General features: G+C 47.4%; 1 protein-coding gene across 1 annotated transcript; it reads right to left on the bottom strand.

Moving 5' to 3' along the window:
* Positions 1–13,019: 13,019 nt before the first annotated feature.
* Positions 13,020–20,143, bottom strand: LOC130348164 (peroxisomal ATPase PEX6-like; the record flags this gene model as incomplete). The annotated part of the gene is made up of 3 exons (XM_056554708.1): positions 13,020–13,242; positions 19,723–19,862; positions 20,008–20,143. Coding segments are annotated over 3 exons (425 nt in total), but the record flags the coding sequence as incomplete, so codon positions are not given.
* Positions 20,144–22,954: the final 2,811 nt, after the last annotated feature.

The following is a 22,954-nucleotide window of genomic DNA, read 5'->3' as shown; positions in this document are numbered from 1 at the left end:
TCCAAGATGTTTATCGGAAGAAGGGCTTCCCGGGGAGACCAGAGGCCTTGAACCGTCCAGTCCCTGAACACACAGCCCCAGCCCGAGAGACTGGTATCCGTTGTAACCACCTGCCAGTGGAGGGGAAGAAATGATCGCCCCTGAAGAAGAAGGGGGGAGCGGAGCCACCAGAGCAGAGACTGACGGATCCGACGAGGAAGAGCAATCTTGCGATCGAGAGACAGAGGAGATCTGTCCCATCGAGAGAGAATCGCCAGTTGAAGGGGGCGGTAATGAAACTGGGCAAAGGGTAAGGCCTCCATGGCCGCACCGAACCGCCCTTCTTGGGGACCACAAGAAGATTGGAATAGAAACCCTGAAAACTTTTCCTTGGAGGAACGGGGACAATAACTCCCTGGAGAAGCAGGGACCGGAAAGCCTCCCGAAACTGCTTAGCCAGAGAAGGAGACCGGGGGGCCCGGGACTGAAAAACGATCCCTCGGGAGGGAAGCAAATTCGATTCAGTATCCGTTGGACACCACGTCCCTGACCCAAGAGTCCTGAATGTGTGTGGTCCAGATGTCTTGAAAAAGTAATAGATGACCTCCCACCTGAGAAAAATCTGCGGTGGGGGCATCACTTCATGTGGAAGTGGGTTTGCGGTTGCCCGATTTGGCCGCAAAACGGCCGGAACGGTTGGTGTACGACTTCTAAGATGGGCATGCCTGTAACAAGGGAGCCTTCTTGTCCCACGAAGGCACCTGCCCAGACCCCTTATTGTGGCCAAAAGTCCGAAAGGACCAAAAGGAAGGACTGTCTCTGGGAAGTAGAGTAAGCCTTATTTTGAGGCAACAAGGAACTCTTACCCCCCGTCGCCTCAGAGATCATCTCGTCAAGGCGCTTGCCAAAAAGACAGGCACCAGTAAAAGGAAGCTCAGTGAGAGACCTTTTGGAAGCGGCATCCGCATCCCAAGCCTTAAGCCACATGGAACAGCGGAGGGCCGCCAGGTGACCCACAGCAAAGGCAGCACAAAGGGCTGACTGCATGGAAGCTGTGCACAGAAATTCCCCAGCTTTAGAGCATTGGCGAACCAAAGCAGACAAATCCTCTGGGGGGGATCCCGCCTGGATACCCTGACGGAGTTTTGAGCACCACACCGATAGGGCCTTGGACACCCAAGCCGAGGTGAAGGTGGGAAGTAGAGAAGAGCCTGCTGCTTCAGAGGCAAACTTCGCTAAGGACTCCACCTTCTTGTCAGTCGAATCCTTGAAAGCAGCCGCATCTGCCAGCGGCAGTGTATTAGTCTTAGAGAGGCGGGAAATTGGCGAAGAGAGGGAAAACCACCTTAGAGACAAGGTTCTTGTCGAATGGGTAACGCACCTGAACCTTCTTCATTCTCGGAAACCTCTTGTCCGGATGTTTCCATGCAGATGCCAGAAGGATGTCAAATTCAGCGTGAGAGCTGAACCTTTGAGGTGCCGGTTTAGCACGATGAAAGGATACTTCAGGAGTCACGTCCGAAGATCCTGGGTCCTCTAAGTGAATGGTGTCTCTTATGGCCGCAACCATTGAGTTCACCGTTTCAACTGCAGCTGAGCGGTCCTCCGAGTTAGATGCCAATTCGAAAGCCTCATCCGCCAGTTCACCAGGAGAATGTGAACGAGTGGAGGCAGCCCTGGAAGGGGGCGACCCTGACCAGGTACGCGGCTCTGGCGAGGCAGAGTGGCGACTCCGGGAACGTCCTCTGGAGGAGCAACGTTTGTGACCAGATGACGCGGGGGGCGGGACCCATGAGGGGAGCGCCCACATCTACCTTTAGACTCAATGGAAGAGTCAGAAGATGCACCCTTAGTACGCTTGTGAGAGCGTGAAGTATGTGGAGAAGAGGAGCAGGGCCCTTTAGAGGGCCGGCGCAGGGCAGACTTCTTCAAGGCAGACACCACGTCATGGGAGGCCTCAGCCACCGAACGGGAGACTTGAGTCAAGTCAGCCATATACTGGGACAGGGAAGAAACCCAGGCTGGAGGGGCGGCCGAATCCACCGGAACTGAAAGAGCATCCGGGGGTACCAGGGGGTCTGGGGGAGCAGGCAGAGCAAGTGGGTTCAGCAGAACCAGGCATTTTGGAATTACAGTTCTTACAGACAAAATAGGAAACTAATGTTCCAGTTGTCTGTTTAGAGGGAGGAACAGTTCTAGGTACGGACATAATGAAAAAAAGAACTCTCTCACCCGAGTCTGTGTCCCCTGTGACAGCTGCTGTGAGGAGAACTCCGCTCTGTGTGGATAGAGAGGGAGAAACAAGCCAGCCAATTGTCAGAGGGGCGTGCCTGGAGCAGGGGCACTGTCTGATTGGCCTCTGCCCCCGAAATAGCGCGCACGGCGCTGATTGGAGGGCGATTTGCCTCCAGTAAGCTCCGGCGGCCCTGTGGGCGGAGCTATAGCGCCCTGGCCGCCGAGAAGAACAATAGTAATGGCGCCCGCTCCTTGCCCCGAGCGCACATCAGCCGCATCTGCGCCAGCGGGGAAGTGAGCGGGCGACATGTCAGTTGCCGAAACTGAAAGTAAGTTGGCGCTTCGTGCGCCCCAACAGAACAAGCGCTGCGGCTGTCAACCGCATAGTATAACACACACACGTGCATTAAAAAAAAAAAAAGTAACCAATTCATTCCCAAAATGCCCTTGCTCGCCCCTTTTTTGAATAAAGATAGAGCCCCAACACAGGCCAGCCCCTTGGACCCTGAAAGGTGGGCCAAAAAATGAGGGTCTCCAAAGGTTGCAAGTCAGCACCTAAAAGGGAGAAGAATATATACTCACCTCAGTCAGAAGAACTCACCTAATGGAGTCTTCTGTGAGGTCTTCAGTCAGCTTTCTGTTATCTGCATCACGCCGAGCTACCACGTGCGAGCGAGGCGAGCAGGGAATAGGGGGACCCAGACCCATGAGGTACAACCCCAGGCTCTTACCATTGGCGGGAGGGGGTGAAAAGCGCATATACGCAATGTCTGTGCCCCCTCAATCGCAATGGGGAAACAGTGAGCCGCAGTTCCTGAGTCCCCACCTGAAAACATGAAAGAAAAACTGAATAAAAAACTAACACATCCCTAACTAGGAAAATAATAAAACATAAGACCTGGTCTGGAGAAATCCAGACCATGTCCACCTCCTTCAGACACTAAGCTTAAAACAGATTACCTCAGGGCCTGGAGGCGGGTATATCCTGCTGGGAGGAGCCAACTTTTTTTGTTGCCATAGGGTCATACCTCCTAGAGACAGCAGCATACACCCACGCTCTGTGTTTCCCAATGGAGCCAATAGAGAAAAGTTTTTTATTCTGGGTCTTAGTCTATCCGTAGCCTTAATGAACATAGATATATAGATATCCTCTCCCAGTTTGGTCTGATAGAGGGCACCTAGGGATGAGACCTGTACTCGATGAGTGTTTGGAGAGAGACCCAGACCAAACCCATCTTGGAGAAAGTCAAGAATTTTAGTGATATTAGGAGAATCAAAAAAAAAAGATGACCCACACCAAGAAGCATATTTCTTCCACACCTTAGTGCACATTTTAGAAGTAGAAAGCTTACGACTTGCCAAGAGGGTATTGATCACTATCTGAGAATCCCTTTTTCTCTAGCAGGAACTTTCCAGAATCCATGCTGATAGACTGAGGTTCTGAACTTGTCTGTGTAGGACTGGTCCCTGAGAGAGCAGGTCCTGGTGAGCAGGGAACATAATTGGATAATTGGCTTGTGTAGGCTCATGGACTGTAGAAGAGCAAACATCCCCTCCTGGGCCAGAATGGAGCAACTAAGATAAGGCCGGCAAGTAGACAGCTCTCACCTCCCACTGGACACATGTGTGCGCGGACTGGCGGAAGCGCAACCGCCCAATACAGCAAACAAGGTAGAACATCCAGCACTCAATGTCCGTTGCAATAAGGTTTATTGGCATGAAAGCATAATCATGAACAGAACAGAGCATAAGCCTATGCGTTTCGGGTAACAAGACCCTTAGTCATGGCATAAAACATACCAAAAAGTAAAACAATTTATAGTATAGCAATTGGTCATGTGACTGCCTCCGCAGATGGAAGACATGGCACTGGATTACAAATATTTTAAATTACATACATAAAGGCAAAAAATTAAAATAGACATAGCAGGACATACATACTATCTTTTCCAAATTGGTTATATCATAAATGGATAAATAATATAATAAGATTGGCCTGTAAAATTTTCTCCATATAAGATTTAGTTCGCACCAGGGCACAGAACTCCAATATACTGAACCCAATGCAACTCATATAATGACTATGCTAAATAATGCTGCAATTGGCATTGGAGCACCAAGTCATGGGTGCATGGCGCGATAAGGGACATGGTATATTAATACGTAAGAATAAGGTCATGTCTTAAATTAAGTCCAGCTGGTTGCCGGGTGCCCAGTAAAAAAAATCCAATAGGACTCCCGGTTTAGGAGAGATCTCCTCAAATCACCACCCCGTGACATCTTTTTGACACGTTCTATTCCCATCACTCTGAAGGACTCTGTATTGCCCTGATGTACATCCCTAAAGTGTTTGGATAGTGCTGAGATGTTAAACTGTAGATTTGTACAGTCAGACAAATGTCGTCTAATTCTCACTTTCAATGGTGTAGACGTACAACCTACATATTGGCACATGCATGTCTCGCAGGAGGCCAAGTATACCATGTATTTCAAATTAAAATTAATGTATTCTTTAATACAATATTGTTGGTTGTTACTATATGACCTGAAATCCCTCGATACATGCATGTGTCTACAGGTGACACACGTATTATGGCCACATTTCCAGTTACCTGGACTATGTAGCCAGGTCGGATTGCTAGCAGGTGCACTAGTCCCAAACATACTGGGTGACAGTCTGTTACCCAAAGAAGGGCCTCGTTTTGAGACCATTTTAAAGCCTGCAGACGCAATTTTACCTAGGATCGGATCCTGATACAATATTGGAAGATATTTCCTCATGATCCGTCCTATCTGATTGTACTGTCTACTGTACTGGGTGTTGAAATGATGAATGAGTTGCATTGGGTTCAGTATATTGGAGTTCTGTGCCCTGGTGCGAACTAAATCTTATATGGAGAAAATTTTACAGGTCAATCTAATTATGATATTATTTATCCATTTATGATATAACCAATTTGGAAAAGATAGTATGTATGTCCTGCTATGTCTATTGTCATTTTTTGACTTTATGTATGTAATTTAAAATATTTGTAATCCAGTGCCATGTCTTCCATCTGCGGAGGCAGTCACATGACCAATTGCTATACTATAAATTGTTTTACTTTTTGGTATGTTTTATGCCATGACTAAGGGTCTTGTTACCCGAAACACGTAGGCTTACGCTCTGTTCTGTTCATGATTATGCTTTTATGCCAATAAACCATATTGCAATGGACATTGAGTGCTGGACGTTCTACCTTGTCAACTAAGATAAGGGTACACTTCCCTCGACTTAACTTTTGAAGGACCCTGGGAATTACCGGAATAGGAGGGAAGGCATATGCCAGACTGAAGTCCCATGGCTGGGCTAAGGCATCTGTCGCAGCGGGATGGTCCCCTGGATTGGGGGAAAAGAATGCTTCTGTTTTCCTGTTTTTTTCTGGTGGAGAACAAGTCAATTTGGGGGATACCCATTCTCTCTCTGTTATCAGGCTGAAAGCCCACTCTGCAAGACACCATTCTCCCGGGTCTAGGGTCTATCTGCTGAGAAAGTCCGCCTGTAGATTCCAGACTCCTCTGAGATGTACAGCTGGTAGAGATAACATTGTCTCTTCTGCCCAAGAAAAAATGTTGCCTGCTATTGAGTGGAGTTGGCTTTGTCTGGGGCCCCCTTGATGACGGATAAAGGATACTGCCATGGTATTGTCTGAGTGAAGAAGAATGTCTCTGCCTCTGCAAGATGTTTCTAGGAGGGACATCCATATGGCTAGAAGCTCCCTTAAGTTCGAGGATTTCTGAGCTAGAACAGGTCCCCATCTGCCATGAACTGTATGATTCTCTGTGTGGGCCCCCCAACCCCATGTCCTGGCATCTGTGGTGATGACTAGGGGATCTTCCTGAAACCAATAAACCCAGTGACTTAGGTTTTTTGGGGACCGCCACCACACTAACAGATTTTTTATTTTTACAGGAATCAGTATATTTTTCTCCAAAGGAAAATAGGGATTTGTCCCACACTGCTAGGAGGCATCTTTGTAATGGTCTCGAGCGAAATTGGGCCCACCTGATTGACGGAATGCAAGATGTTGGTGACCCCATACCGACATTTCATAACGGATTGAGCAAGACCTCTTTGCACAAAATTCCGCTATTAACTGTTGAATCTTCAACCTCTTTGCTGGTGGAAGGAAGGATTGTTGAAGATTCGAGTCTAGGAGGACTCCTAAGAATTGTTTTACTGGACTGGGAGAAAGATCGGACTTTTCTAAATTGAGAATCCAGCCTAGATCCTGAATGGACCTGTAAACGAGGAACAGAACCCGCCACTACCAGAATGTCATCCAGATAGGGAATAATAATAATGGACTCCTTCCTCAGAAGGGACACCACCTCCGACATGAGTTTTGTAAATATTCGGGGGGCAGAAGAGAGCCCGAAGGGCAGGCAGACAAACTGGTAGTGACAGATTCTGCCCTCCAAGGAAACGGCAAACCTCAGGAGGAATTGTTGAGATTCTTTGTGGATTGGCAGATGGTAATAGGCATCTTTCAAATCTATAGTTGTCATTACTGAATTTTCCTTTATAAGAGCTACTGCTGATTTTACCGTTTCCATTTAGAATTTTCTGTACTTTACAAATTTGTTCAGGGGTTTCAAATTTATTATGGTTCTGAACTTCCCACTAGGTTTTTTTTTAACCACAAACAGGCAAGAGTAATGTCCCTGTTTGAGTTGAGAGGGAACTTGGACAACCGCGCCCAACTTTAATAAATCCTGAACCCCCTGAAGAATCTGCGAGGAATGATTTGGGGTTAGAGTCAATACAAATTTTTGAGGAGGAGGGGAGGTCAATTCCACTATGTATGAGTCTGTGTATAGTGTATGAGAATTAGTACATAGGGGTAGGGCCTAGGTGGTGATGTTTAATTGTTAATTGCTCAGTCTGGCACAGTTACATAACATACCCCACAGCTACATTACACATTTTACATAGTACTTGCTTTATATCTGAACATGCCATTGTTATAACACTACCATTTTTTCACAATTAAACATCACCTTCTAGGCCCTACCCCTATGTACTAATTCTCATACACTATACAGACTCATCCACAGTCCTTGAGAACCTCTCCAATCCTTTACTTCCTATTTTTCAAATATTTAAGATGAATTGAGGATACCACCAGGTGAAAGTTCTCGGACCACCACACAGATCGAGTACATCCACATCAAATTATTTTCCCAATTCCACTATGTAGCCTTCCTGTATGATTTTTATAATCCAGAGATTGAGAATTAAAGCTTCCCAATGGGGGGCAAAAAAGGTTAACTGAGCCCCCACAGGGATGGCATCATTGCTTCTTGGTATCTGATTCATTCTGGGAGGGATTGAGAATGAATACTCTACCTCTGCCACCTTTGCTATAGGACCAGCGTCCTGTCTTTCCTTTCCCTGCTCTATAAGCCTGACTTGTTTGGCATAGGAGACGAAAAGGAGTCTTCTTTTTTGATTCTGCTTTCTCTTGAGGAAACCCTTTTTTTTAATTATCAGATGCTTTAGCTAAGATGGAGTCTAACTCAGGACCAAATACAAACTGACCGTGAAGTGAGCACAACTTCGTTTTTGATGCTGGATCCCCAGACCAGGATTTTAACCATAACACACGTCTTGAGGAGTTGGATAATCCCGCTGTACATGCGGATAATCTGAAAGACTCAGCAGAAGCATCTGACAAAAAGTCTGAGGCCATTCTGAGGACAGGGAGAGACTCAAGAATTTGTTCACAGGGTGTATCCCCTTGAAGATGCTGGTGTAATTGATCAAGCCGTACCCCCAGGGTCCTAGCAACACAAGTGGAAGCAACACTGGGGCACAGAAGGGTCGCAGCAGCTTGCCAAGTTGTTTTTCTTTTTAAGAAGACTTTCAGCCTTCCGATCCATGGGTTCTTTGAGCTGGGTAGCGTCCTCAAAGGGTAAGGAAGTGCGTTTTGCTACCTTCGCAATAGGGATATCTTCTTTAGGGATAGTGTCCCAATCTTCAGAATCCTTCTCCTCAAAATGATAGCGTCTTTTAATCCCTTTTGAAATGAAGGAACCCTTTTCAGGTTTGGACCATTCATCCTTAATAATTTTGTGAATGTGGCTATGGACTGGGAAAGAAAGCATCCTTTTATCTACTAACCCTCCAAAAAGTTTGTCCTGAATTGTTCTAGGCTCCTGAACTTCTTCTATACCAAAGGTGGATCTTATGGCTCTGATTAATTCCTCTGTATCCTCTGGGCTAAACAGGAATTTTCTGAAACCAAGGTTCTCCTCTACCTCAGGACATTCAACCACTTCTTCTTCAATGTCCTGAGCAGCGGTACTTTCCTCTTAATCAGAGAAGGTAATTATCTTCGGCTTTTTTGGCACCTTAACCACAGCTGAGGTAGAAGCGACCGGCTGAGATGATCTAAAGGCCTACATCTCTGTGTGGATAAGCTCCTTGATCTCTGTCATAAGGTCAGGGGTTTCCTCCATAACTATCGTATTTATCGGGGTATACCACGCACCGGCCTATAACACGCATCCTCATTTTACCAAGGATATTTGGGTAAAAAAAGCTTTTTACCCAAATATCCATGGTAAAATGAGGGTGCGTGTGTGCGCGTGTATACGGCGATATACCCCCAGGAAAGGCAGGGGGGGAGAGGCCGTCGCTGCCCGCTTCTCTCCCCCTGCCTTTCCTGGGGTCTAGAGCGCTGCTGCCGGCCCTTCTCTCCCCCTAGCTATCGCCGCCGCTGCCCGTTCTGTCCCCCTGACTATCGGTGCCGGCGCCCCATTGCCGGCGCCGATAGCCAGGGGGAGAGAAGGGGCCGCTGCCCCGTTGCCTCCCCCCATCCCCGGTGGCATAATTACCTGGTTCGGGTCCGCGCTGCTGCAGGCCTCCGGCGTGCGTCCCCAACGTCGTTGCTATGCGCTGCACGGCGCATGACGTCAGTGCGCCGCGCCGTGCATAGCAACGACGCAGGGGACGCACGCCGGAGGCCTGCAGCAGCGCGGACCCGAACCAGGTAATTATGCCACCGGGGATGGGGGGAGGCAACGGGGCAGCGGCGCCGGCAATGGGTGCCGCTGCCCCTTCTCTCCCCCTGGCTGTCGGCGCCGCTTCTCTCCCCCTGGCTATCGGTGCCGGCAATGGGGCGCCGGTACCGATAGTCAGGGGGACAGAACGGGCAGCGGCGCCGATAGCCAGGGGGAGAGAAGGGCCGGCAGCAGGGCTCTAGACCCCAGGAAAGGCAGGAGGAGAGAAGCGGGCAGCGACGGCCTCTCTCCCCCTGCCTTTCCTGGGGGTGTATCGGCGTATAACACGCACATAGACTTTAGGCTAAAAATTTTAGCCTAAAAAGTGCGTGTTATACGCCGATAAATACGGTAAATTAGCCAAGCATCTCTTACATACTGGCTTCTTTGAAGAAATAACACAGTCCTTATTACATAATAAACATTTCCTTTTAGTATGTTTAGGTTTAGGGACAGTAATATCCTTTTCTCCCTGAAAAGAAAATAAGGGAGGAAAGGATCAGAAAAGAACAACCGTAGATGGGCTCTGGGAAAAACCACAAAGCCCTCAGTACTCACGGATCTGGGACTCTGCAGTGTCTCACCATCAGGGTTTTTCGCTGGAGTAGCCATCCTGGATTCTGGAAGCTCCATGCAGCAGCCTAAATGAAGCGGGAGACGCTAGACTAAGGCTCCTTTAAAGAGGATCCTGTCTGCGTTCCGGAAGCGATCCCAATTTGAATTTGCCTGCCTCCAAATCCTATAGGGCAGGCCGGGCATGTGACACTGCCCCCACTGGCAGTGACCTAAGACGGCACGCAGAGGACTGGGGATCCGGCCAGAACAGACCCCACAACATTGGAAGTGAGGTCACTCGCTGGCCAGCACTGGGATCGCTTTCACAGGACAAGAATGAAGGCGCCGCGCGACGCTGGGAAAAAAGGCAGCACAAAAAAAGGCAGCATGGGAGCGGAAGAGAAGCCGGCGCCTGATCCGCTCCCTGTCGCTCCTACTCTGCATCAGCCCGACCTGGACGCCGCAGAAGTAGGTAGGAAAATATGGTAAAAAAAATAGACTGTAACGCAGGACCGTCTCCCGCACCTCTCAGGTTGCCTGTCCGGATCGGGACAGGGAAAAACACAGGAGGGGAGAGGAAGGGGAGGGTCTTTTAACCTCTCAGTGTTTTTCCCTGTCCAATCAGGTGGAGGCAATCTCAGGGTACTGTCGTGGAGACGACTAGAGAAAGTGTGAGTTATAGGACAGAAGATCTATGTCACTTATCTATCACAAGGAGACAGGATGAAGCTGCATCACATAGGATACACTGAGACTATAGTGTGAGTTATAGGAGAGAAGATCTATGTCACTGATCTATCACAAGGAGACAGGATGAAGCTGCATCACATAGGATACACTGATACTATAGTGTGAGTTATAGGAGAGATATGTGTCACTGATCTATACAAGGAGACAGGATGAAGCTGCATCATATAGGATACACTGAGTATATAGTGTGAGTTATAGGAGAGATCTATGTCACTGATCTATACAAGGAGACAGGATGAAGCTGCATCACATAGGATACACGGAGACTATAGTGTGAGTTATAGGACAGAAGATCTATGTCACTGATCTATACAAGGAGACAGGATGAAGCTGCATCACATAGGATACACTGAGACTATAGTGTGAGTTATAGGAGAGAAGATCTATGTCACTGATCTATCACAAGGAGACAGGATGAAGCTGCATCACATAGGATACACTGATACTATAGTGTGAGTTATAGGAGAGATATGTGTCACTGATCTATACAAGGAGACAGGATGAAGCTGCATCATATAGGATACACTGATACTATAGTGTGAGTTATAGGAGAGAAGATCTATGTCACTGACCTATACAAGGAGACAGGATGAAGCTGCATCATATAGGATACACTGATACTATAGTGTGAGTTATAGGAGAGAAGATCTATGTCACTGACCTATACAAGGAGACAGGATGAAGCTGCATCATATAGGATACACTGAGTATATAGTGTGAGTTATAGGAGAGATCTATGTCACTGATCTATACAAGGAGACAGGATGAAGCTGCATCACATAGGATACACTGAGACTATAGTGTGAGTTATAGGACAGAAGATCTAGGTCACTGATCTATCACAAGGAGACAGGATGAAGCTGCATCATATAGTATACACTGATACTATAGTGTGAGTTATAGGACAGAAGATCTATGTCACTGATCTATACAAGGAGACAGGATGAAGCTGCATCACATAGGATACACTGAGACTATAGTGTGAGTTATAGGACAGAAGATCTATGTCACTGATCTATCACAAGGAGACAGGATGAAGCTGCATCACATAGGATACACTGAGACTATAGTGTGAGTTATAGGACAGAAGATCTATGTCACTGATCTACCACAAGGAGACAGGATGAAGCTGCATCACATAGGATACACTGAGACTATAGTGTGAGTTATAGGAGAGATCTATGTCACTGATCTATACAAGGAGACAGGATGAAGCTGCATCACATAGGATACACTGAGACTATAGTGTGAGTTATAGGAGAGATATGTGTCACTGATCTATACAAGGAGACAGGATGAAGCTGCATCATATAGGATACACTGAGTATATAGTGTGAGTTATAGGAGAGATCTATGTCACTGATCTATACAAGGAGACAGGATGAAGCTGCATCACATAGGATACACTGAGACTATACTTTAGTGTGAGGTAAGAGAGAGAAGATCTATGTTGCTGATCTATCACAGGAAGACAGGATGAAGCTGCATCACATAGGATACACTGAGACTATAGTGTGAGTTATAGGAGAGAAGATCTGTGTCACTGATCTATACAAGGAGACAGGATGAAGCTGCATCACATAGGATACACTGATAATATAGTAAGAGTTATAAGAAAGTAGATCTATGTCACAGTACCTTATGTCTTTGCAGTGCAAGTGCCCGATTACCTCATTTTCCAGAGGAAGTGCTGGCCCGGCCCCGGGGAGATGTCTGGAGCTGCCACCAATCACGAAGAAAAGATGACTAAGGGAATCTGGATCAGGCAAACGGAAGTCAGGACTATACTAAATGACCAGACAATGACTGCTCCTACAATACAGTCTTCTTATATGTATACACAGCCTGAGTCATTACTGTGCCCAAAACGGGATGTGTGTGGCTGGGAGGAGCCTCACAGGAGTGGGAGGGGTTTAGACAGTCTGGTGGGAAGAGCTCTAAGGATGGGGTAATTTGGTGGTTAAATGAAGGGTAGTTGTGGTGGTAGTCTGCTCAAAAGAGGTCATAATAGTGGAAAAGCTCCAGGAAAAGAAAAGTGACTGCAGCTCTAGGTGTGACTAGAGTACACAAAACTATCCCACTAAAGAGAAGTGACTGCAGGTATGAAGTATGAGTAAAATAGTGAGTGCAGATCTGGAGGATAAGACATGGTGTAACAGCAGAATAGTGAGTGCAGCTCTGGAGGATAAGACATGGTGTAACAGAAGAATAGTGAGTGCAGCTCTGGAGGATAAGACATGGTGTAACAGAAGAATAGTGAGTGCAGCTCTGGAGGATAAGACATAACAGCTGAATAGTGAGTGCAGGTCTGGAGAATAAGACATGATGTAACAGCAGAATAGTGAGTGCAGGTCTGGAGAATAAGACATGATGTAACAGCAGAATAGTGAGTGCAGGTCTGGAGGATAAGACAATACAAGTCTGGATCAGATGAGAAGAGTGTGTGAGGTATTGCTCGCCGTTACAGCTGACAGAGACGTGATTTGCGCAGGGCGCCACCATCTTTATTTGGCATCATCTCTGCCTTACATTACACATCGGCGGTGGACGCAGAGAACTGGAAGTGGATCCGCTGGTATCGCTGCAGCTCTGGCTGTGACACTGACGGCAGGAGACGCTCCGCTGCCTGTACCAAATGCTCTGCACGAAGGACGAGCCCCGCCACCGCTTCATCCGCACCTGGAAGGAGGACGCAGAGGAGAGGATTCGTGTCAGTGTAACAGGACGGCTTCAGAGGAAACATCTAGTAGACTGCACTTACCGTCTTCTACACTTCTGCTTGCAGTCAGTGAATGCGAACAGTCACCATTTTTATCCAAAGGCTAAAAATCCAACTTAACATATTCCCGGTCAAACAGCTGAGGGCTTGTTACAATGTATTAGTGCAGATAAGCTCTATCTGCCAGAGACATCCATGACTACAGGGTCCACCATCCTAGAGAAAATGGGCCTGGAGAATGGGAGGGCCACATTGTACATGGGAGAGTAAATAAAGGGGCCCGGTGGTGTGTGTGTTATGCATGTCTCTCCCTATAGGGGCCCCAGGTGGTGTATGTGTTATACATATCTCTCCCTATAGGGGCCCCAGTGGTGTGTGTGTTATACATGTCTCTCCCTATAGGGGCCCCAGGTGGTGTGTGTGTGTTATACATGTCTCTCCCTATAGGGGCCCCAGTGGTGTGTGTGTCATACATATCTCTCCCTATAGGGGCCCCAGTGGTGTGTGTGTTATACATGTCTCTCCCTATAGGGGCCCCAGGTGGTGTATGTGTTATACATATCTCTCCCTATAGGGGCCCCAGTGGTGTGTGTGTTATACATGTCTCTCCCTATAGGGGCCCCAGTGGTGTGTGTGTTATACATGTCTCTCCCTATAGGGGCCCCAGGTGGTGTATGTGTTATACATGTCTCTCCCTATAGGGGCCCCAGTGGTGTGTGTGTTATACATGTCTCTCCCTATAGGGGCCCCAGTGGTGTGTGTGTTATGCATGTCTCTCCCTATAGGGGCCCCAGGTGGTGTATGTGTTATACATATCTCTCCCTATAGGGGCCCCAGTGGTGTGTGTGTTATACATGTCTCTCCCTATAGGGGCCCCAGTGGTGTGTGTGTTATACATGTCTCTCCCTATAGGGGCCCCAGGTGGTGTATGTGTTATACATGTCTCTCCCTATAGGGGCCCCAGTGGTGTGTGTGTTATACATGTCTCTCCCTATAGGGGCCCCAGTGGTGTGTGTGTTATGCATGTCTCTCCCTATAGGGGCCCCGGTGGTGTGTGTGTTATACATGTCTCTCCCTATAGGGGTCCCAGGGGTGTGTGTGTTATACATGTCTCTCCCTATAGGGGCCCCAGTGGTGTGTGTGTTATACATGTCTCTCCCTATAGGGGCCCCGGTGGTGTGTGTGTTATACATGTCTCTCCCTATAGGGGCCCCAGTGGTGTGTGTGTTATACATGTCTCTCCCTATAGGGGCCCCAGGTGGTGTGTGTGTTATGCATGTCTCTCCCTATAGGGGCCCCAGGTGGTGTATGTGTTATACATCTCTCTCCCTATAGGGGCCCCAGTGGTGTGTGTGTTATACATGTCTCTCCCTATAGGGGCCCCGGTGGTGTGTGTGTTATGCATGTCTCTCCCTATAGGGGCCCCAGTGGTGTGTGTGTTATACATGTCTCTCCCTATAGGGGCCCCAGTGGTGTGTGTGTTATACATGTCTCTCCCTATAGGGGCCCCAGGTGGTGTGTGTGTTATGCATGTCTCTCCCTATAGGGGCCCCAGGTGGTGTATGTGTTATACATATCTCTCCCTATAGGGGCCCCAGTGGTGTGTGTGTTATACATGTCTCTCCCTATAGGGGCCCCAGTGGTGTGTGTGTTATACATGTCTCTCCCTATAGGGGCCCCAGTGGTGTGTGTGTTATACATGTCTCTCCCTATAGGGGCCCCAGGTGGTGTGTGTGTTATGCATGTCTCTCCCTATAGGGGCCCCAGGTGGTGTATGTGTTATACATATCTCTCCCTATAGGGGCCCCAGTGGTGTGTGTGTTATACATGTCTCTCCCTATAGGGGCCCCAGTGGTGTGTGTGTTATACATGTCTCTCCCTATAGGGGCCCCAGGTGGTGTATGTGTTATACATGTCTCTCCCTATAGGGGCCCCAGTGGTGTGTGTGTTATACATGTCTCTCCCTATAGGGGCCCCAGTGGTGTGTGTGTTATAAATGTCTCTCCCTATAGGGGCCCCAGTGGTGTGTGTGTTATACATGTCTCTCCCTTTAGGGGCCCCAGGTGGTGTATGTGTTATACATGTCTCTCCCTATAGGGGCCCCAGTGGTGTGTGTGTTATACATGTCTCTCCCTATAGGGGCCCCAGTGGTGTGTGTGTTATAAATGTCTCTCCCTATAGGGGCCCCAGTGGTGTGTGTGTTATACATGTCTCTCCCTATAGGGGCCCCGGTGGTGTATGTGTTATACATGTCTCTCCCTATAGGGGCCCCAGGTGGTGTATGTGTTATACATGTCTCTCCCTATAGGGGCCCCAGTGGTGTGTGTGTGTTATACATGTCTCTCCCTATAGGGGCCCCAGGTGGTGTATGTGTTATACATATCTCTCCCTATAGGGGCCCCGGTGGTGTGTGTGTTATACATGTCTCTCCCTATAGGGGCCCCGGTGGTGTGTGTGTTATACATGTCTCTCCCTATAGGGGCCCCAGTGGTGTGTGTGTTATACATGTCTCTCCCTATAGGGGCCCCAGGTGGTGTATGTGTTATACATGTCTCTCCCTTTAGGGGCCCCAGGTGGTGTGTGTGTCATACATGTCTCTCCCTATAGGGGCCCCGGTGGTGTGTGTGTTATACATGTCTCTCCCTATAGGGGCCCCAGGTGGTGTGTGTGTGTTATACATGTCTCTCCCTATAGGGGCCCCAGTGGTGTGTGTGTTATACATGTCTCTCCCTATAGGGGCCCCGGTGGTGTGTGTTATACATGTCTCTCCCTATAGGGGCCCCGGTGGTGTGTGTGTTATACATGTCTCTCCCTTTAGGGGCCCCAGGTGGTGTATGTGTTATACATGTCTCTCCCTATAGGGGCCCCGGTGGTGTATGTGTTATACATGTCTCTCCCTTTAGGGGCCCCAGGTGGTGTATGTGTTATACATGTCTCTCCCTATAGGGGCCCCGGTGGTGTATGTGTTATACATGTCTCTCCCTATAGGAGCCCCGGTGGTGTGTGTGTTATACATGTCTCTCCCTTTAGGGGCCCCAGGTGGTGTATGTGTTATACATGTCTCTCCCTATAGGGGCCCCGGTGGTGTATGTGTTATACATGTCTCTCCCTTTAGGGGCCCCAGGTGGTGTATGTGTTATACATATCTCTCCCTATAGGGGCCCCGGTGGTGTATGTGTTATACATGTCTCTCCCTATAGGGGCCCCAGTGGTGTGTGTGTTATACATGTCTCTCCCTATAGGGGCCCCAGTGGTGTGTGTGTTATACATGTCTCTCCCTATAGGGGCCCCGGTGGTGTGTGTTATACATGTCTCTCCCTATAGGGGCCCCAGGGGTGTGTGTGTTATACATGTCTCTCCCTATAGGGGCCCCAGGTGGTGTATGTGTTATACATGTCTCTCCCTATAGGGGCCCCAGGTGGTGTATGTGTTATACATGTCTCTCCCTATAGGGGCCCCGGTGGTGTGTGTTATACATGTCTCTCCCTATAGGGGCCCCAGTGGTGTGTGTGTTATAAATGTATCTCCCTATAGGGGCCCCAGTGGTGTGTGTGTTATACATGTCTCTCCCTATAGGGGCCCCGGTGGTGTGTGTGTTATACATGTCTCTCCCTATAGGGGCCCCAGTGGTGTGTGTGTTATACATGTCTCTCCCTTTAGGGGCCCCAGGTGGTGTATGTGTTATACATATCTCTCCCTATAGGGGCCCCGGTGGTGTGTGTGTTATACATGTCTCTCCCTATAGGGGCCCCGGTGGTGTGTGTGTTATACATGTCTCTCCCTATAGGGGCCCCAGTGGTGTGTGTGTTATACATGTCTCTCCCTATAGGGGCCCCAGGTGGTGTATGTGTTATACATGTCTCTCCCTTTAGGGGCCCCAGGTGGTGTGTGTGTCATACATGTCTCTCCCTATAGGGGCCCCAGGTGGTGTGTGTGTGTGTTATACATGTCTCTCCCTTTAGGGGCCCCAGGTGGTGTATGTGTTATACATGTCTCTCCCTATAGGGGCCCCGGTGGTGTATGTGTTATACATGTCTCTCCCTATAGGGGCCCCAGGTGGTGTGTGTGTTATACATGTCTCTCCCTATAGGGGCCCCAGGTGGTGTGTGTGTGTTATACATGTCTCTCCCTATAGGGGCCCAGGTGGTGTGTGTGTTATATACGTCTCTCCCTATAGGGGCCCCAGGTGGTGTATGTGTTATACATGTCTCTCCCTATAGGGGCCCCAGGTGGTGTGTGTGTTATACATGTCTCTCCCTATAGGGGCCCCAGGTGGTGTGTGTGTGTTATACATGTCTCTCCCTATAGGGGCCCAGGTGGTGTGTGTGTTATATACGTCTCTCCCTATAGGGGCCCCAGGTGGTGTGTGTGTTATACATGTCTCTCCCTATAGGGGCCCCGGTGGTGTGTGTTATACATGTCTCTCCCTATAGGGGCCCAGGTGGTGTGTGTGTTATATACGTCTCTCCCTATAGGGGCCCCGGTGGTGTGTGTGTTATACATGTCTCTCCCTATAGGGGCCCCGGTGGTGTGTGTTATACATGTCTCTCCCTATAGGGGCCCCAGGTGGTGTGTGTGTGTTATACATGTCTCTCCCTATAGGGGCCCAGGTGGTGTGTGTGTTATATACGTCTCTCCCTATAGGGGCCCCGGTGGTGTGTGTGTGTGTTATACATGTCTCTCCCTATAGGGGCCCCAGGGGTGTGTGTGTTATACATGTCTCTCCCTATAGGGGCCCCGGTGGTGTATGTGTTATACATGTCTCTCCCTATAGGGGCCCCGGTGGTGTATGTGTTATACATGTCTCTCCCTATAGGGGCCCCGGTGGTGTGTGTGTGTTATACATGTCTCTCCCTATAGGAGCCCAGGTGGTGTGTGTGTTATATACGTCTCTCCCTATAGGGGCCCCGGTGGTGTGTGTGTGTTATACATGTCTCTCCCTATAGGGGCCCCAGGGGTGTGTGTGTTATACATGTCTCTCCCTATAGGGGCCCCGGTGGTGTGTGTGTTATACATGTCTCTCCCTATAGGGGCCCAGGTGGTGTGTGTGTGTTATATACGTCTCTCCCTATAGGGGCCCCGGTGGTGTGTGTGTTATACATGTCTCTCCCTATAGGGGCCCCAGGGGGGGGTGTGTTATACATGTCTCTCCCTATAGGGGCCCCGGTGGTGTATGTGTTATACATGTCTCTCCCTATAGGGGCCCCGGTGGTGTATGTGTTATACATGTCTCTCCCTATAGGGGCCCCGGTGGTGTATGTGTTATACATGTCTCTCCCTATAGGGGCCCCGGTGGTGTGTGTGTGTGTTATACATGTCTCTCCCTATAGGGGCCCCGGTGGTGTGTGTGTTATACATGTCTCTCCCTATAGGGGACCCGATGGTGTGTGTTATACATGTCTCTCCCTATAGGGGCCCCAGGTGGTGTATGTGTTATACATGTCTCTCCCTATAGGGGCCCCAGGTGGTGTGTGTGTGTTATACATGTCTCTCCCTATAGGGGCCCAGGTGGTGTGTGTGTTATATACGTCTCTCCCTATAGGGGCCCCGGTGGTGTGTGTGTTACACATGTCTCTCCCTATAGGGGCCCCAGGTGGTGTGTGTGTTATACATGTCTCTCCCTATAGGGGCCCCAGGGGTGTGTGTGTTATACATGTCTCTCCCTATAGGGGCCCCGGTGGTGTGTGTGTTATATACGTCTCTCCCTATAGGGGCCCCGGTGGTGTATGTGTTATACATGTCTCTCCCTATAGGGGCCCCAGGTGGTGTGTGTGTGTTATACATGTCTCTCCCTATAGGGGCCCCAGGTGGTGTGTGTGTGTGTGTTATATACGTCTCTCCCTATAGGGGCCCCAGGTGGTGTATGTGTTATACATGTCTCTCCCTATAGGGGCCCCAGTGGTGTGTGTGTTATACATGTCTCTCCCTACAGGGGCCCCAGGTGGTGTATGTGTTATACATGTCTCTCCCTATAGGGGCCCCGGTGGTGTGTGTGTTATACATGTCTCTCCCTATAGGGGCCCCAGGTGGTGTGTGTGTGTTATATACGTCTCTCCCTATAGGGGCCCCAGTGGTGTGTGTGTTATACATGTCTCTCCCTACAGGGGCCCCGGTGGTGTGTGTTATACATGTCTCTCCCTATAGGGGCCCCAGTGGTGTGTGTGTTATACATGTCTCTCCCTATAGGGGCCCCGGTGGTGTGTGTTATACATGTCTCTCCCTATAGGGGCCCCGGTGGTGTGTGTTATACATGTCTCTCCCTATAGGGGCCCCGGTGGTGTGTGTTATACATGTCTCTCCCTATAGGGGCCCCAGTGGTGTGTGTGTTATACATGTCTCTCCCTATAGGGGCCCCAGTGGTGTCTCTTGCCAGAATACCCCTTTAGCCTCTCAGTCTCCTCTCCATTGATATAGTGTGGCCCCGGCTGCCCCATCCTCACCTTCCTGAAGGATTTCGACCTTCTCTTTGATGGCGCTCATCATGGCGTCGGCGCACAAGGCGTAAAGATCGGCCCCAGTTAAAGCAGCAGGACAGTATTGTAAGACATGAGAGAGATCCACAGCGGGGTCCAGAGAGAACCTGTCAGAAAGAAACCATGAGAAACCAGCGCCCCCTGGAGGTCTGGACCCCAAAAAACGGAAATCTACCCCTGGTGTCACATGATGTCTGGGTGTTGTGGGGGATGGGATGTGGTAATGGGGGAAGTACAGTCCCCACCACTTACCTACGTGTTATGGCTTCCAGGACCCTCAGCTGAGAGTCACGGTCGTCATTTAACCCTACATACACCAGCTTGTCAAACCTGTAAGAGAAGAGAGAGATTAGGATGAGGGCCACATCAGGGCGTGCCCTCCCCTGTGCTTAATGGGGCCCACATCAGGGCGTGCCCTCCCCTGTGCTTAATGGGGCCCACATCAGGCCGTGCCCTCCCCTGTGCTTAATGGGGCCCACATCAGGCCGTGCCCTCCCCTGTGCTTAATGGGGCCCACATCAGGCCGTGCCCTCCCCTGTGCTTAATGGGGGCCACATCAGGCCGTGCCCTCCCCTGTGCTTAATGGGGGCCACATCAGGGCTTGCCCTCCCCTGTGCTTAATGGGGGCCACATACGGGCTTGCCCTCCCCTGTGCTTAATGGGGGCCACATACGGGAGTGCCCTCCGCTGTGCTTAATGGGGGCCACATCAGGGCGTGCCCTCCCCTGTGCTTAATGGGGGCCACATCAGGGCGTGCCCACCCCTGTGCTTAATGGGGGCCCACATCAGGCCGTGCCCTCCCCTGTGCTTAATGGGGGCCCTGACATACCATACTCTATACTATATATACAGGATGTACCGATATATCATACTCTATACTATATATACAGGATGTACTGACATATACTCTATACTATATATATACAGGATGTACTGACATATCATACTCTATACTATATACAGGATGTACTGACATATACTCTATACTATATATATACAGGATGTACTGACATATACTCTATACTATATATATACAGGATGTACTGATATATCATACTCTATACTATATACAGGATGTACTGACATATCATACTCTATACTATATATACAGGATGTACTGACATATCATACTCTATACTATATACAGGATGTACTGACATATCATACTCTATACTATATATATACAGGATGTACTGACATATCATACTCTATACTATATATATACAGGATGTACTGACATATACTCTATACTATATATACAGGATGTACTGACATATCATACTCTATACTATATATACAGGATGTACTGACATATCATACTCTATACTATATATACAGGATGTACTGACATATCATACTCTATACTATATATACAGGATGTACTGACATATCATACTCTATACTATATATACAGGATGTACTGACATATCATACTCTATACTATATATACAGGATGTACTGACATATCATACTCTATACTATATATACAGGATGTACTGACATATCATACTCTATACTATATATACAGGATGTACTGACATATCATACTCTATACTATATATACAGGATGTACTGACATATCATACTCTATACTATATATATACAGGATGTACTGACATATCATACTCTATACTATATACAGAATGTACTGACATATCATACTCTATACTATATATACAGGATGTACTGACATATCATACTCTATACTATATATATATACAGGATGTACTGACATATCATACTCTATACTATATATATATACAGGATGTACTGACATATCATACTCTATACTATATATATATACAGGATGTACTGATATATCATACTCTATACTATATATACAGGATGTACTGACATATCATACTCTATACTATATATACAGGATGTACTGACATATCATACTCTATACTATATATACAGGATGTACTGACATATCATACTCTATACTATATATACAGGATGTACTGACATATCATACTCTATACTATATATACAGGATGTACTGACATATCATACTCTATACTATATATACAGGATGTACTGACATATCATACTCTATACTATATATACAGGATGTACTGACATATCATACTCTATACTATATATACAGGATGTACTGACATATCATACTCTATACTATATATACAGGATGTACTGACATATACTCTATACTATATATATATATATACAGGATGTACTGACATATCATACTCTATACTATATATACAGGATGTACTGACATATCATACTCTATACTATATATACAGGATGTACTGACATATCATACTCTATACTATATATATACAGGATGTACTGACATATCATACTCTATACTATATATATACAGGATGTACTGACATATCATACTCTATACTATATATACAGGATGTACTGACATATCATACTCTATACTATATATACAGGATGTACTGACATATCATACTCTATACTATATATACAGGATGTACTGACATATCATACTCTATACTATATATACAGGATGTACTGACATATCATACTCTATACTATATATACAGGATGTACTGACATATCATACTCTATACTATATATATATATACAGGATGTACTGACATATCATACTCTATACTATATATATATATATACAGGATGTACTGACATATCATACTCTATACTATATATACAGGATGTACTGACATATCATACTCTATACTATATATATACAGGATGTACTGACATATCATACTCTATACTATATATACAGGATGTACTGACATATCATACTCTATACTATATATACAGGATGTACCGACATATCATACTCTATACTATATATACAGGATGTACTGACATATCATACTCTATACTATATATACAGGATGTACTGACATATCATACTCTATACTATATACAGGATGTACTGACATATCATACTCTATACTATATACAGGATGTACCGACATATCATACTCTATACTATATATACAGGATGTACCGACATATCATACTCTATACTATATATACAGGATGTACCGACATATCATACTCTATACTATATATACAGGATGTACCGACATATCATACTCTATACTATATACAGGATGTACCGACATATCATACTCTATACTATATATACAGGATGTACCGACATATCATACTCTATACTATATATACAGGATGTACCGACATATCATACTCTATACTATATACAGGATGTACC

The sequence above is a fragment of the Hyla sarda genome, unplaced genomic scaffold (assembly GCF_029499605.1).
Source record: "Hyla sarda isolate aHylSar1 unplaced genomic scaffold, aHylSar1.hap1 scaffold_870, whole genome shotgun sequence".
In the NCBI taxonomy this organism is placed as follows: Eukaryota; Metazoa; Chordata; class Amphibia; order Anura; family Hylidae; genus Hyla; species Hyla sarda.
The sequence above is the reverse complement of the archived record's forward strand: the minus strand, read 5'-3'. Positions and strand labels throughout refer to the sequence as shown.